The sequence below is a fragment of the Drosophila rhopaloa genome, unplaced genomic scaffold (assembly GCF_018152115.1).
Source record: "Drosophila rhopaloa isolate 14029-0021.01 unplaced genomic scaffold, ASM1815211v1 contig_178, whole genome shotgun sequence".
Classification (NCBI taxonomy): domain Eukaryota; kingdom Metazoa; phylum Arthropoda; class Insecta; order Diptera; family Drosophilidae; genus Drosophila; species Drosophila rhopaloa.
In genome coordinates, this window is record NW_025335059.1 from 1722980 (window position 1) to 1739004 (window position 16025).

General features: G+C 40.5%; 1 protein-coding gene across 2 annotated transcripts in view; it reads right to left on the reverse strand.

Annotated features, from left to right (window-relative positions):
• Positions 1-16025, reverse strand: part of LOC108041180 — a 48801-nt gene that overhangs the window by 20758 nt on the left and 12018 nt on the right. For both annotated transcript variants that reach the window (XR_006417562.1, XM_044459202.1), the window contains exons 2-5: positions 13050-13480; positions 8337-8536; positions 6696-7098; positions 6011-6349 (exon numbers count right to left, since the gene is read on the reverse strand). Coding sequence is in view for 1 of the 2 variants with exons in the window: in XM_044459202.1 (XP_044315137.1) it covers positions 6011-6349; positions 6696-7098; positions 8337-8536; positions 13050-13180 (1073 nt within the window). In the remaining variant the exon portion in view is untranslated. The remainder of the gene's footprint in view (positions 1-6010; positions 6350-6695; positions 7099-8336; positions 8537-13049; positions 13481-16025) is intronic.

Consider the following 16025-nt stretch of genomic DNA (forward strand, 5'->3'; position numbering starts at 1 on the left):
TGTCAGTGCAATCTCAAAGCCCTCGTAAAGTGAAATCGAAAGATGGTAAAGTGATGTTGGGGGACCAAGAGTTCATCCTTGTAGATGCGAGTACATATGTGCATTTGTTCACACGCTAATTCTGTTAATACGAAACCATAATAAACCCTGAGTCGCTCTTTTCGATCTCTGCCTTTTACTTGGCCCCCCCTACCCAAGAGACAATTAAGTGAGTTTGCAATTAAACACATTCATAATTTACCAACAGCTAAATACGCTTAATCAACGCAAATTCAATCAAATTACGACGCTTTTAAGCAACAAACGAAGTGTTTCTCCTACCCCAAGTGCGAAACCCTTTGCCCATTAAACAGCCATTTCCCCTTGTACACTGCGGGAAATGTGAAGGGCATTTTTAAAAGTTAAGTAACATCTCGTGGATATTCAGGAAATATTTGTTTTGCTTTATAAATCTACTTCAAATAAACAAAGATTATTGTTTTGATACTTGTATGTAAAATTTACCTTTTCATTAAACAGAAAATACATTATGATTCTTATCACTAACATAAAAAATACACAACTAGTTTTAATTGCAGTTTTTTGCACTGATTTTTCCCCGAGTGTACATTCACATCCAATAGTAAACTGAGGACCAAAAACTTGTACTCGTCAATGTCTTTGATAGCTGATGGCTGGGGCTGAGTGGGGCATGATTGGGGTTGGGCTTGTGTTTTCCTGGGGGTGGAAAAACTTATAAGAAACCCCCAAGTCACAGACACATTTCACGGCAGGCGACAGGCGGCAAAGTAGACCCTAGTTAGCTCTACTTGACTTGCTGCTGTGGCGTGTTGCCCTTGCTAGTTGTCAGTCTGCTCGTAGGGGGAATGCGATGCAGATGAGAAATGACAGGCGACCATATGCCTTGTGTTCTCTGTACTGTGCGACAAACCACCATAAGACTGCAGCGTGTTTGATAACAAACCTCAAAGTGTAGCTTCTCCTAGGAGCTGTCGATAGTAATGATTGTTATTAACTTATGCATGCATGCCGGTACCAAGTGGTGGCAATAAGTCAAGGGCTGTGTCAAGCTAGCTCTCCTTGCGTTGAGAAATCAACAACACTGCCAAGCATTTGACTTCACAAGGTCGCATATATTTTCCAGGTTAACAAAGCGACCTGGAAAATAATTTTTGCTTTTTTAATCACATCACAATTAGCTTCAAAAGTTTTTAACTATTATCAAAATATGGTGTTATTATGTTTCCAAACATTTTTAAAAATGTCTCAGTAACGTAAACGTTTTTTTTATGAATTTAATGAGTTAAAATACCTCCTCTTATTAAATTCCCTTTTTTTAGAAAACTTATGGGACAACATTTGTGTTTCTTTCAGGTATTTTTTTCGTTTCTGGTTTCTCCGTAATTTGGGCTCTTTATTTACACTTTACACATGGCTCCTTCCATTAGAGTTTATCTACAAGCAATGTGTTAAGAACAGGTGACACATTTTGAGAAAAGAATTCTTGCCTGCAAAAGTAGCTTGAAAATCTATAGAAATTTTCGGCATTTCCCCGGAAAATCCCTTTAAGCTTTCAAGGTGACTTCCAGGGCGGCGGGTGAAAACTGTCAACCAAGTGTGTGAAGCTCTCCTAATAGGAGGTGGCTGGCAGTTGATTCAGATGTGGGTTGGCAGCCTCAAAACAATTGACTGGGACATGGCTTAATGTCGCCTGCACAGTAATTGGATGTGAGTGAAAAGTGCATTGGGACATGGTCATGGAAGTTAGTTAACTTTGGATCGATACCCTTTCGGACTGCGTGTGTATTTTGGGCTGGTCAAATGAGTGAACCATTAGGCCAAATGACTGCCGTACAACTCCAACCAGTCCACACTTTCAGGGTCACATCTGGCGAATTTTGTCTGTTGTCTGTCGCTCATCATCAGAGCGGGGTTTCCACTCGCACTTTCCGACCTTTTATGCGGATCATACACACTCGCACACACACACACACACACACAGTTTCCCCGCTTAAAAGAAACGAAGGGAAACTGAAAATAAATCAGGAACAGAATGGCGGCCGTGCCACATAAATTGATGTTGACATCAGCAAGTCGGCGGCTTTGACGAGGCTTTTAGCTAAACTTTTTTTTCTGCTTTGTTTATTCCACGAAGCCGCATGCAATTTATAAAATTTTACACTACATAACCTGCCGCCTCCGCCGCCCACGTAACACAGCTAATGAGTTTTGTCATTGTATTTGTTTTCGCATCTGTGTGGGTGGCTTCTTGGTGTGCATGGCGCACATGACGTATGCGCAATTTCAGTTATGGTTCGTTTACTCGAACTTCCAGTGGCATCTTGTTGTCCCAGCTAGTTTAGTGGCTCATTCTGCCACAGGAGCAGCGGCGACAAGACGCACAAAACTTTATCCACAACATCAGACTGGCAGTGCGGTGGCAGGACACGATTTTATTGGCTTCGCTTCGCGTCCTTTCCATCTTTTTGTACCTCGTACTCGATGGGTATACAAAATGTAATGTATTTTTTTTTTAGGTATCAGATATATTATTATTCTGTAAAACAATCAGCTACATTAAATAATATAAATGATGCATTGATTAATTAACACAAACAAATCAGGCGATAATTATTTGTAAAATGAAGTTTTTTTTTAAAGCAATATCCATTACAATTGAATTTTACGCGGCCAGAGTGTATAAATAGCATTAAAAATACGTGTTAAGCTTGAAACAGTGATTTGTTATTGCAAAATCTATTTTTATAAAAAAGTAATAAAATGTCTACCTTAAGCCCTATGTAATTGTTAATACAACTGTCCCTCATTTTAATACGTCCGTAAAATCATTATTGTTATTAATAAAAATGGATTGTTTTGTTTTTTGGTAAAATTTTAATATCCGAAGAATTAGCCAAAAAAAATTGCAAAACTCTCCTGCTGGTGAACTTTTGAATCAAAAATTATTGATTGTATTTTGCCAAAGCTCTTACCACCTTTCGTTATCGTTAAGCAAGTATCTTTTGGTCGACTACCACCTTCTCTTCTCCTCACTTTCTTAAAATTCTGAAGGTTTGTGAGGTTCTCCTCCATCTTTGTCTTTGGCTGTTGGCTCATGAATAATGCATTCACAATTAAGCCAGTGAGGACTGAAAAAACCCCAACTAAGACCCTAACTGGGGAGTTTCTTGGCCCACTCCCTACTCGAACCCCCACTCACTCCATTCTGGCTGAGCTTTGCAGTTATTATTATGCGGATTGCTGGCTTCTACTCTTGCCATTTACGTTGTTTTACTTGCGTACAAGCTCGTTGGCTCTAAATTTAGCAACGTAATGCAATACAAACAGAACAACAACGATGGCCGTAACCCGTCCCAAAAGCGGACTCCTTTGTTTCAGTTTTCGGTTTTTTTTTTGCATTTTAAAATATCAAAGTTTAAGCACATAAAACAGTGCCATGGGTAGTGACGTTGTTGCGCCAGTATAACGAATACCGAATACAGAATACAGTGTTCAGTGACTAGTGTCCTGCTGTCAGACAGAGAAAGCGAGACCAGAGCGTTGCAATCAGTGTTCGGGGGACGGCTCTTCTGTACCTCCTGCGGCTTGTTTGCCAAAATGATTTTACACTCTTGACCATGGTCAACGGCAAGTGGTCCATTGTGATGTGAAGAGGAGAGTTCAAGGCATAGTCATTCCGCTCGTAAATTGCTTAATCCCGTCAGGGACATGTGATATTGGCCAGTCCGGGCTTGGCTCGTAAAAATGAAGAGCAACCATTTCCCCACCACTTTAAGTCGATAAATGCGATTACATAATTAATCAGGACTAGTTTGATTCACCCACAAATCCGTTGAAGCATGTGAATTTGAAATTAGCCAGAGAGCTTAAATTAGAAAAACTAATTTAACATGTATCCCTTCTCAATTATTCAACCAAAAACAGATTGAACCACAATTAAATATCGGGTAATACATTTGTTTTACTCATTTTCTGCGGTTTATATAGGAAAACAAATATTTATTATATTTAAACGCGGAATATTTTGTTATTTACTAAGGTATACTAAACAAACTGTCAGTATTGCTCGCAATGTACTTTGGGCCTTCAGGGGCTAAAACATCTATAAAATAGTTTCACTTCGTATTGTTAAATTTCATCTGCCTGGCAAATGAAATAATAAGAGGCGTAGTGTGTATAAATGCTCATTTTGCCGTCCGCCATATAAACGTATCGGTAATCCTTTTCAGAGTGAAAGACGGGTTGTCCCAATCTCCATTTCAAAAACTGCGCTGGCTTGCCAGATGCCATAGATACGAAAATGTCAGATTTGCCGCGATTGTTTATGCCCAGCCAGTATGGTTCATTCTTATATTTTTCACTGATGCCGTCAAACTCCTCTTGGTTTTGAAAGGATGCGAGATTGCCACCCATTTCACGACAAGTGCTTGCAGCATCGGTCCAATTTTTCTCTTCCTTCACGATTCGGAAGTATCTCGAGCCAAACTTTTCAAAATAAGGGGGTATGATTTTTACCCAAGTCACTTCCTTTGCTTCCATTGCAGTCTCAATATTATTAAGTGTTTCCTGTACAGCTTGTAGCTGATTTTTCATCTCTGTCTGATGAATCTCAATTTTTTCGATCCTATTTTGCGTGTTATTTAGTATTTTGTCTAGATTGTCTTGTGTATCGTTCATTTTGGCAACCATTGCAATCCACAGTTGAACAAGCTTGGCATTGGGCTCAATCATCGAAAGCAACATGTTAAGGCAGTAGGCCCCGCATTGATTTCTGGGGTCCTCAAGTAGGCACATGGAAGTCGTGCCATCTTCCAATTCCACCGCAACACACAGATTCCATAATAAAAAAGCGCATACAAAATATTCTATAGACTTAAGCATCTTGAAGCGTGAGCAACCGCTAAAGAGGAAAGCTTTTAATGAACTAATTTCACATTCTGTATTTTCTTTGCTGGTTGTCGAAAGGCCATTGACGAGCATTTTCACATGCTCTTGAAACAGGCTTTCATCATCAAAAAGAAAAATTGCCGTCTTTAATCGACAGATATATAATTTTTTTTTAAGATAACATTTTTTTATATTTTAATCTATATGAAGATCATTAGAGAGTTTTAAGTTATTTTTAATAAGTTTTAAATGTGCAGAGTACTTTATAATCGGATTTTTTTCCAATTTTTGTTGTCTTTTTGCTTTGCTTTGTTATTATTTTTGAGAAGTCGTTATACACCGGATATTATGTCATGGTTTTTTTTGACTCGAATAGTTATGATAAAGAAATGTAGATAGAGAAATTGACTCGGCTCTTAGTTGAGATCTCGCCAACTTGAACTTGATATTTTAGAAAAGTTGGGATCTTTTTAATAAGTATTGTACTTCCTTTAAAAGAAGTGCTTTCTGCCACTGACAGTAATTTTAATTATTGAAAACGGTTTAATTAATTACCTTTTGTGGGAAAGTTTATGATTAAAACGACTTGCTTGGATTATTACTTAATTGGTTTCCCCAGGCTTTACTAATGGTCTTGCCTTCAGGGTGGCAAGGACCTTTAAGTCCACCTAATACCAGCCTGCTGCGGTTTGATTTGTGCAACTTATCGTGTGGAGCGAGTGACGTTAATTAAGCCAGCACCGTGGAGAGGGGGGAGAGATGCCCCGGGCGTGTTAATCTTGCGGCTGCATGTGTCTCCATTAGCCTGCCGTGAACCGTAACGAATGAAGACAAATGCGGCACTCCAGCCCAGACCAAGCTGCTGTCCCGTCATCAAGTCATCCGTTCGTCCGTCCGTCCATCCGTCAGTCTGACCAACCTCATATGGCCGGCCATTAGGTGGCGGACCCAGAGACACACGACCGAGATCAGCTTTCCAGCTCGAGGGCGTAAATGAAATTAGCTAATTGCAATAGCTCTCCACCACTCGAGTCAAGGTGAAAGTTGACTGGGCAGCGAATGCGGTGAGTGCAGGGGGATGTTGTAAATTACGTATACGCACCTCTCCCACGACAGACGGCGTGGCGCCTCCTCGCCGAGACCCAGGCCCAGGCCACGTCCCAGACTCTGGACCGCATTGTCACCCGCCGGCGGTGGCTGCAAATTGGACCTGCCTGCCAGGGCGCTTGATTGATGCAGCAATTTGGCCAGCCGTGTAAAGGTCGTGCTCGATCCAGAGCCGGATGCGGATCCGGATCCCGAGCTGGCTGTCTCCGCCAGGGGCATCTCGTGGAGGGTGTGCTCCCGGGACATCGGCGTTGAGGCCTCCGATGAGGCTGCGGCTCGCTTTCTGGCTGCCAGTCGATAGGCTCGAGCTGCCACCACATGCGGCGCTGGAATCCTGCAACAGAGATGGTTGAATCTTAACAATAAAAGGGAACAAATTAATGGACTAAAAGAATAATATCTTATAAAAACATACAAGCGAGTTGAGAAAGGAATTTAGCATATAACTAAACAAAGGTTTTATTTTAAGGTTATCAATTATTTATCCCATTTAATGTTAAATAATGTAAACCCTTTTTGTTTTTAAAAATTATTATAACTTCTCGTATCCTAGTTATTATTTCAATTTATTATTATTGGCCTTCTAGCTACTGGTACGATTTTAATAATTTGGCTTTGAAAATACCTTAATCAAGGATTTCTTAATTAATGAACAATTGAGGTATTTTTTGTTTACCCACCTGAGCAGCAGTGATCCGTCCGCGTGGCATTCGAAATCATCGGAGACGTGGAACAGAGAGGCATCCCCTAGGTTTTGCAGATGCTGCAGGTGAGCGTGCTGCTGATGTTGCTGCTGTTGATGCAACTGCTGCTGGTGGTGGTGATGCGAATTCTGATGTTGGTGGGGCGTACTGCCCGAGGACTTTCGCCGATAGACCAAATTGCTATCGTCTTTTGGCAAATTCAATGATTTCACCATCAGCGTATTGTTGTTGTTGGCCAAATGCGAGTTGTTGTTGTTGTTGCTGCTGGCGGGATTGTTGTTGCTGCTGCAATTGCTGTTGTTGCTGGCACGTGTAAGCAACGACCAACGATGACCGCTGGCGCTGCCACTGCGGCTTTTGCTGCCCAACAAACGCTCCTCTGTGTGGGCGAATGGAATGGAAAATCGGATAATTCGTAGGGTAAGTATATAAACACGTACATATATGCATTTTACAAGTCTATATATTTGGACGTGTGTGGGTTAAATGCACTTTCGTTATATTAATCATAACTTGTGTTGAAAACCTGTCAAAAGTTTTTAATTATATATTCTGCTGAAACAACATGACAGGCACACTCATTTGTCCCGATGGCAAAAGAAATTGTGCAAAGCATTTTCATCACAACACTATTTCTGTTTAGCATTGACCAGCGGGCTTTCAGCGTTTTCCGAGAAGCTACAATTCCGCGAACGAAAGCCTTTTAAACTTTAATGTTTTAAGCATCACGTTCTGACTGGTAGTTTTGTGGTTAGTATAACTAATATTAGATGTTAAAGTTTAAAAAATATTAGGCTTAACAAACTTAACAAACTTTTAATCGGATTATTATAATGCAATAAGATGTTGAAGAAAAAGTTAAGTCTTTATTTAAAAAGGATTAAAAAAATAAATTCCTAAATTAACTTAAAGAAATTCGCAGTCTAGGCTAGCTATTCAACTAAATTGGTACAAATGAAAGTTTTGAAATAAATACATTTTTTATAGCACATTTGTTGGCATTGGATATATTTTTAGCTGTGATTCTGCTTTTCAATCAATTAGTCAAATCGAATCTGGCCATTGGTCATGTTTGTATTCAACCACTCTTAATTAAAAATATTAAAAAATTAAAGGATGCTAGAAGTGAAATAATTCAGGGGCTGGAAGAAATATACCTATAAGCTTTTATTGAACGTCCTTGACCTGGTTGCATGCTTAAGCGTAATAAATCAATTTCCGTTTCGTACCCAAATGTAGTCTTAATTAAACTGTTTTGCTCTCCACCCACATGCACAGTTGCATACAAAATAATAGTACTAATTGATTGATTTTCCAATTTTGAAAAAGGGCAAAGTTTGATATTTATGCAGGTATTTCCCTTTTTTAATATATATTTTTTACTGGTCCATGTACATAATATAACTAATAATATTTGCTGGGCAATAATAATTATAAAGGTTTTTTGAGGCCACTTGGAAATTCACAGTACATTTTGTATGCCATAACTTTAACAGCCTCATTATAGTCATTATTTATGCAACATAAAGTGAAATGACATTTTTGAGTAATTACAGTTGTTTCACAGGATTTTTCATAATAATTAACCCCTTTCGACCGCAGTTGTACGTTACGCACCCAATTGAAATGTTTGTTTATCCGTGTGCAGCGAGACGACCGGAAGTCCTGGCACAATGATGGCGGGCAGTGTGCGCGACCGTAACAATGGCGGCGGCAGCTTGCGGCTGCCCGGTCGCGATTGCGACCCTGAGCCACCGCCTGCACCACCCACTCCACCGCCACCCGCCGCAGCCGCTGCGGCGGCATTCTGCTGAGCTCTGAAATGAAATAGAATGGGGAAAAGGGGATGAGTTAAGGGTGCGGAAGAGCAAAAGAAAGTGACAATAATAAGTTAATGCTATTATTTATTGAGTGTGACGAGTCGACGGGAGTGTCAGCAAGTAAATGCAATTATTTCCCGTCCTCATTGCACATTGCTCCGTGCCATTTCCGTTTCATTTGCATGTGCCCCCCACTTGCATCCAAGGGTCTCTCTTGGGCATATTCCTTTGCACATTGAGCCATAGGAATGGGTATTTGGCAAACAGCCCATTTTCTTTTATGACTTTGGTGACGCTTTTACGAATGATAACTTAGGAACTCAACATCGTTATCGTCTCCTCGGTTTCGGTGCTATTTAAGAGCGTTTTTTATAACTTTAAGACTTTTTTATATATTTTTAAAATTTATATTTAGACTGGATTATTATTGTCAAAGATCTGATCTCATTTTTTACACATTAAAAATCATTACATATTAAATCAAAAATTATTAATATTAAATACTAAAATTAAATTAAAAATTAAACAATTTAGCAAATAAATCTTCCAACAAAAAAGTTCGTAATGTAGCAGTACTGCTTTAAAAGTTCATCTCATAGCTGAAGATATTGTTTTGTAACTTTAACATTTGCTCGACTTTGAAGGAAATGAATTTCTGCGGCAAGCCTAAATGTCAATAATTTAACTCGTTTATTACTTCCACCCACTGTGCGTTGGAAGAGTGTCATTGCCAGCTGTCGATTTGCGCATTTTTTAACGCTCGCATTCGAATTTCATTTGATTGTTGTGTGGAAATTACTTTCAACACCTCACAGGCCCTGAAAAACCTTCCTATCATCCACTGGCAGTGACAGCTGGATTTTTCCATGTAACCCTCATTTTTCCTGCAGCTTGATGTGTGATTGAATTCCTGGCACTCGAACTCGATTCCCAACTCGACGCCTACGCCAGATGCGTATGTCCTGGTCCTCCAGCGGCAATTGTCAAGCTGATGGAACAGTTCCACAATCCATTTCAGCCAACCCACCCATCACTTGAACTGCACCCATATTGCTATATATATACACATGCGATAAAATAAAAAATACGAGGGCAGTATGCTAACAAAAAAATGAAAAACTTTTTATTTGATTTATTCCTGACTTTGACATTTTGCCAAGGCGCCCGAATATCTGCCAGAGTTCTAACAAGTCCCCTGCAATATATTATAGATGATGATAGCAGGAGCAGCGGCCAAACGAACAGAAATCAGCAAAGTTTTTCCCACCCAGAGGCATTTACAAGATCCCAGCTAGGGACAACACATTCAATTGCTTCTCCATGGCAAAAAGCTGCACCCGCACTTAGGACTTCTCTATCATAGAGAAAAATTGTAGCAAACTTGCAGCAAAAGGCAAAAGAATCATGTAAGCAATTTATCTGCGTCCTTGCAACCAAAGGAGTGGCACAAAACAACGGCGGACAACTTGAGAAAACAGGCGAAATAGTTAAAGCTGCCAAAAGAGCAACACACACAACACAATGTACACACATAAATAAAGGGAAAATTACATAATGCTTTAGCAAAATAACTTAAAGTTGTTAGGGCGATGGCGTCCTTTTGTTTTCCGGTGCACGGAGAAAAATGCTTTTTAAAATTCACTTAAACTTTGTGTTTAAAATTAAATAAATTAAGCATTTTCTTTTATATGGTTTTATAAAAATTTTTAAAAACCTAATTTTTAAAATAAGAACTTTAACTACAAGAAATAATAGTGCAATAAAATTCTAGAAATCTTAACTCCAAATTTATCTGTCTAGTTATTCATAAATATCTTTTCGTCTTGAAATAATATTGAATGAAAGAAAATCTTTATTTCAACTACATCTTTCTTAATTTCTGTTATTGTCAATATTCTTTATAAAACGCATCTATGGTCGAATTTTTTTATTTTTAATGATACCATCTGGGATACTAGAGTGTTTTGTCAGATAGGATAATCCCAGTTTGCGTAAACCAATTTGGTGTCTAATTTGAGAAAATATTTTCGCTGTGCAGCTGAGAGGGGTTTGAGGTTTGCCGGCGGGCACTTTGAAGAGTGTCGAGCACAAAGGCACACATTTGAGCATAATGCCGCAGCACCCACTAAAGGCAAGCTGTTACAGGTCGCAGCAGGAGCTTCAAAACGCAACAAAGCCGGGAGGCAGGGGAAAAGACAGCGGGTCGAGGGGTTACGGGGGTGAGCGACCTGGCACAGCCCACTCACATAACTCAAAGCGGATCTACATAATTGACGTGAAATACTCGTAACCGTAAATCGTACATTACCCAAAAAATGAGAGGGGAAAGGGCAGGGCGTTGAAGGAGTGAAAAAAGGTTAACATGCTGCCGGAATTGCCGAGGAAAGTGTTTTAAGATGGGGCCTGCATAAAAGTTAACACCCTGATAATGGAGCCATGCGTTGAGGGAGAGAGGTGTTATTTAATGAGCCAAGCGTCAGGAGGTGCACCTCAAAAGGATATGAAATACTGCTTCTCAGGGAAGGATTATCACTGGACAGAATAGCTCACCACTCACCTTGTAATTCAATTACTCTCAACCGATTATCTCGACCTCCATTTGCAGTCTCCAATTAGGAAATTTCGTTGGCACTCAGTACGGAAACTAATGAAGTTTTTTGGGACTGACATATGTATCAGGCGTATAAACATTAGCTACAACATCATTCCTGTCGCATTTTGGGCGACATTTGTGTGTAAAAAGGCCAACTAAGCCGAAAGGCTTTGCCAAATTACGCATACGCAGTGTGTGCGCCCTGTAATCCAACATGTGTGTGTGTGTGTGTATAGGGGGGTCATGTAATTGCATTTGCTGCTGTGTTTACATGTGCGTGCATAATTAGAGTGAATGTTGTTCGTGTAATCAAATCATCGGCAGGCGGACCTTTTTCAGCTGGAAGAGCACCCTGCCACGCCCCATTTAAATGGGTTAAGAGAGGCTGTCGCCACGTTTCATGAACTTCAGGATAAGCGAGTGAACTTTAAGGGAACCTACTTGAAGGCAGTCATCGCCAGGAAACGGGTTGCTCGTGCCTAATTGAGTTTGCCGCTTGGCATTCTTTAGCAGTCCTTTCTCCTTAAGCAAATGTTGAGCATGCGAATGCCAGGACATAAAAAGCATTTTCATTAAGGCGCGATGCAGCGAGGCGAAAAAAAAAATGTTCGAAAATTCCTTTTTCTTTGCAGCACACGCACATACCCCCATGCTGTGCAATAAAGTGCGATGGAGTAAACAGGCGAAATGGAGAATAAACTTAGCTGCGAATTTCTAACGAGCTGCGTTTTCAGTTAACAAATAAGCAATGGCAAAAGAACGTGCATGGGAGTCGAGATTGGTTTGCCCGCATCTGCACCTTGCCACCGCCGGAAAACACTTGGCCGCTATTTATCAAGAACTTTAAGGGTCCTTCGCACGATGCATCCGGGCCCAGAAATGCATTGCCAAGAACTTAACTGAACTTGGTTGAAATGCCGCCGAAATGCAAGCACCTAAAAGCTGCTTTTCATTCATTTCCGGATGTGAATTTGGGAATTTACAAGAGTGCTCACATTTACAAGTTGAAAGGACTTTGACGATATCTAAAGCTAGGTGCCTGAAAACGTTTTTAAATAGTTTCTAAACTGGTAACATATAAGTAAATCAAAAGCTGGTATTATAAACACAAACAAATGCAATAAATCTTTTATACCACATTTATTTATTGTGCTCAGTTTATAGAAAATCTTCTTTATTTATTCACTCTTTGTTCGTAAGAAAATCTTCTTTTCTTCTTTTCTTGGATAAGTATGAAAACAAAAATAAAAAATCATGTGCAGTGCGGATTTTGTATGTCTTTGTATTTATCTTGAATTGTTTATTCTTAAATCATATTCCGTAAAACCAATATGTTTATAGGCATTAAATGATTTTAAGCTCAATAAATTATTCGTGGCCTAACAATTTATCAACTGAGCATTTGTTAAAGATGTTATGTATACCTATATTTATATGTAAAAAATTATACATTTTAATTGATCAAGCTTAAAGTTAAAAACAATAAAAACAAAAATGCTGCTTTAAACGAAAAATATATAAATAAATACTTTAATTATAGCCAGCTTTTCCATTTCCAATAAGCTAAGTAAAAGTATACAGTTTAAATTAATTTTAACCAGTGAAATGTAGAATACAAGTAAAATTTTTGACAATCTATAAATTATAATGTTGTTCTTAATCTTTAGTTAAAATTGTGATTTAGTTTCGGACCGCGCTCATTGATTGGTAACTAAATCGCTATTGATTGCGTCCCAATCCGATTTCAATCCGTCGTTCAAACAGATTGTTAATTCTGTTTGCCTTCGGCTGGCTGACAATTCATTGGGCTTTGCATCGCTGGCTGTGAAATCCGGAAAATCCTGGCAACTCAACCACCCCACCCCCCTGCAAAATCACCCCCCGCGGTGCTTAAGTAATGGCAAACATTCGACTTACTGTCGCTCCTTGCGCTGCTGTCGCTTCTTCTTGAACACTTTCCTGACGCGAAGCAGGAGGAAGGCGGCCCGGTCCACGGACAAGGTGGTGCCGCTCTTCTTCGCAGGTCCAGCTGCAGTCTCCTGTTCCATTTCGGTGATGCTGCTGCTGCTCCAGCTGCTGCTCTTGACTTCACTCCTGTGCCCTGCTGAGGTTGCTGCTGTGAGACGAGTTGCTGGTGTTCTTTTGTCTGACTGGTTATTTTGCTTGTAAGCCGCCAGTGCCGCTTATGACAAGTTGCGGCATGGCTGCTGGCATTTGTATGCCCCTTGCGTAGTCCTTTGGCTGCTGGTTTCTCACTTTTGGCTTATGCCTTCGCTGCGAGGGTTCGTCCTTACACACGTCTTACGCTTGCTCCACTAATACTTGCACTATCGCCATTTTCAGAGGAGCTGTTGTGGGGGGAACATGGTTATATCTATGTATGCACACACACGCCTGGATTTACATATCCTGGCAGGACCTGCACGTGCTCCCAGCTGCCTCGTTGCCATGTCTGACAATTGCGTGCCAAGAAGCAAATAACATTTTGCTTACTTGTCACAGCACCACCCAGTTGTCCTTTCACCCCATGCCCCAGAACACACACTTCCCCACCATTACACACAAGCTTCGTAAGCATTTATATGATATTGTTTTATTTATGATCTGCTGTTATGGCTGCTTAGGTAAGTTGCGAATTTCTTGGCGTTTTACGCATTTCCATAAACGAATATCCCCAGCCACCACCCAAGGACATTTATCTTGCCACGTTCTTTCTTCTTTTATTATTGTGAAATAAAAATTTAAATTCATGTGGCTTTCAGAGTGCGACTTTAACCGAACCGGAAAGTGGGCATAAAGAAGTGTCTTTATTGGGTGGGGCTCTATTTTCGGTCACTCTTTAGTTTTCTTTGAATTTTCCGTTATTGTCACTTTCAGTTCCATCAGCATTCTGATTGTCAGGTTCATTATCATAATCGTACCTTTTTCCAGATCAATTACGGATTAACTGTCAAGTTTATTGGTGTGCAAAAGGGGGACAGGTAATCCCCGGAATCCCTGAGAATGTTCACAGCGAAAAGCTGAATGTCTCAGCGAACACCCGCCCATTTTCCACCTGCTGTCGTTCCTGACTTCTAAGTGAGCTTGAGTGGATTTTGAAAACATTTTCAGCACTCTCAGGACTCAAACTCAAACTCACGTGCAGGCAGACAGGCGGTCTGCTCTGTGTGCGACAGTCGCCTTGATAAAGGATAAGAAATTGCTGTGCTGTGCAGCCAAAACCGAAGCCGAGTTGAGGGACATCCCACAAAGGCGACTTAGTGCTGCTTGTCGCTTAACTTAATATTGACTTATTTGCTCACTGGCAATCGAAAACTATTTACTATCAGGCTTTTAGGAATCCGGTCAAATCGGTGATTGCTGCCTGTCCTTGGCTAAATTCTTTGGCCCGCCAATGAGTCTTCTGATAAATGATTATGATGGTTAAATTGGGTCAGAACACGAGAAGCCTGACTAGATGAATGACTGAAATAATTGCTGGAAACTTGCTTGCCCCAGCATCTCCATTCTTGATGAGGGTAATGATGATGGTGCATCCATCGTAGCAATTATATCTTGATTTGATAATCACAGCCGGAAGCTGTCAAGTCCAGATGGATGTCAGAGTCACGCGCGAAAAGTTGAGCAGGGAAAATTCAGAAGATAGATTTTACTGAAAATATTAATATGTGTATCTGTCCTAGAGCATTGAATTGCTTTTTTCTTGGCGATGATAGGTTTTCACTGCTTGAAAGTGTACTCCGTTATAATAAAAGGCCATATATTTAATATATCCCATCGAAAAGAACAGCTTAAGAATGTTAAGTAATCTTTTTAAGATGTTTACAATAAGACTGCTCATTTTCGTTTAAGCATTTGCATCAAAAGTGGAGCATAAATTCTGCATCTTTAAGGTATTTTTTAATGCAACCCAATTAAGTTGCAGAACTACCCGACCACAAAAGTGTCCAACTTAATTATTCATTTCTGAGTCTTTTTCAGACTATCTCTACTAGTCGACCCGAGGATTAATTTCCGAAATATTTCCAAAGCCCACGGTTTTCCCTGGGTGCAAGAGAAATTAGCTTTTGGCCAGGTCTAGAGCTCGGCATCGAGTTAATTGAATGTCATGCCAAGCTCCGTCGCTGATTGGAAGCCGGGAGCAAATGTGGCTAAGAGGGCCTGTCTGTGTCGCTGTTGCAAGTCATTTCCGGCACGCTCGAGGGTCCTGCCTTTAGCTTAGATTGCGCAATTTGACTTTAAAGTCAATCATTTCGCGCTCCTAGTGTGCTACTGCTGCTGGCGGGTGAAGCAAAGGACGATAAACGACACATCCTGGACAGGTGGAGCTGGGCAACCACCACAACCACATCAGTGGCACGTCACTTGCAACGCTTCCGCTGTTGATTTATTCGCCATTACGCCGGCACGTGACCGGTTGTGGTCCAGGAATAGGGTCCAGCATCGGGACAAGGATGCCATAATTAAATAACAATTTGCCAGCGAACAGCAAAGGGGCGGAGGGCACCATAACAACCAGTGCCAATGGCAGCTTGTATCAGGACACCCAAAGGACACTCGCACATGTGCGTTGATGGAAGGGAGAGGGGAGAAAGGATCTGAGGGGGCGACAGGAGCATTAAGAGCCGAGCTCTGCCATCAAGTGACTCGCATAAAGCGAATGCGAACGCGGCCAACTCCCTTTATGGGCCAACATTTCGAGGACCTCTCGCCTTTGCACTTTTTCTTTGCATAATTTTTTTATTCGCACAACAAAGCGCTAAGCTGAAGTAAAGTATATACAGTTGTGGCCAGATTAATTGTATTTCTATAAAATTTTTTTTTTTATTTTTGCAAAATATAATTGGAAAATATTTGGGGTTTTATTGATGTTTTGATGACGTTTTGTTTTTA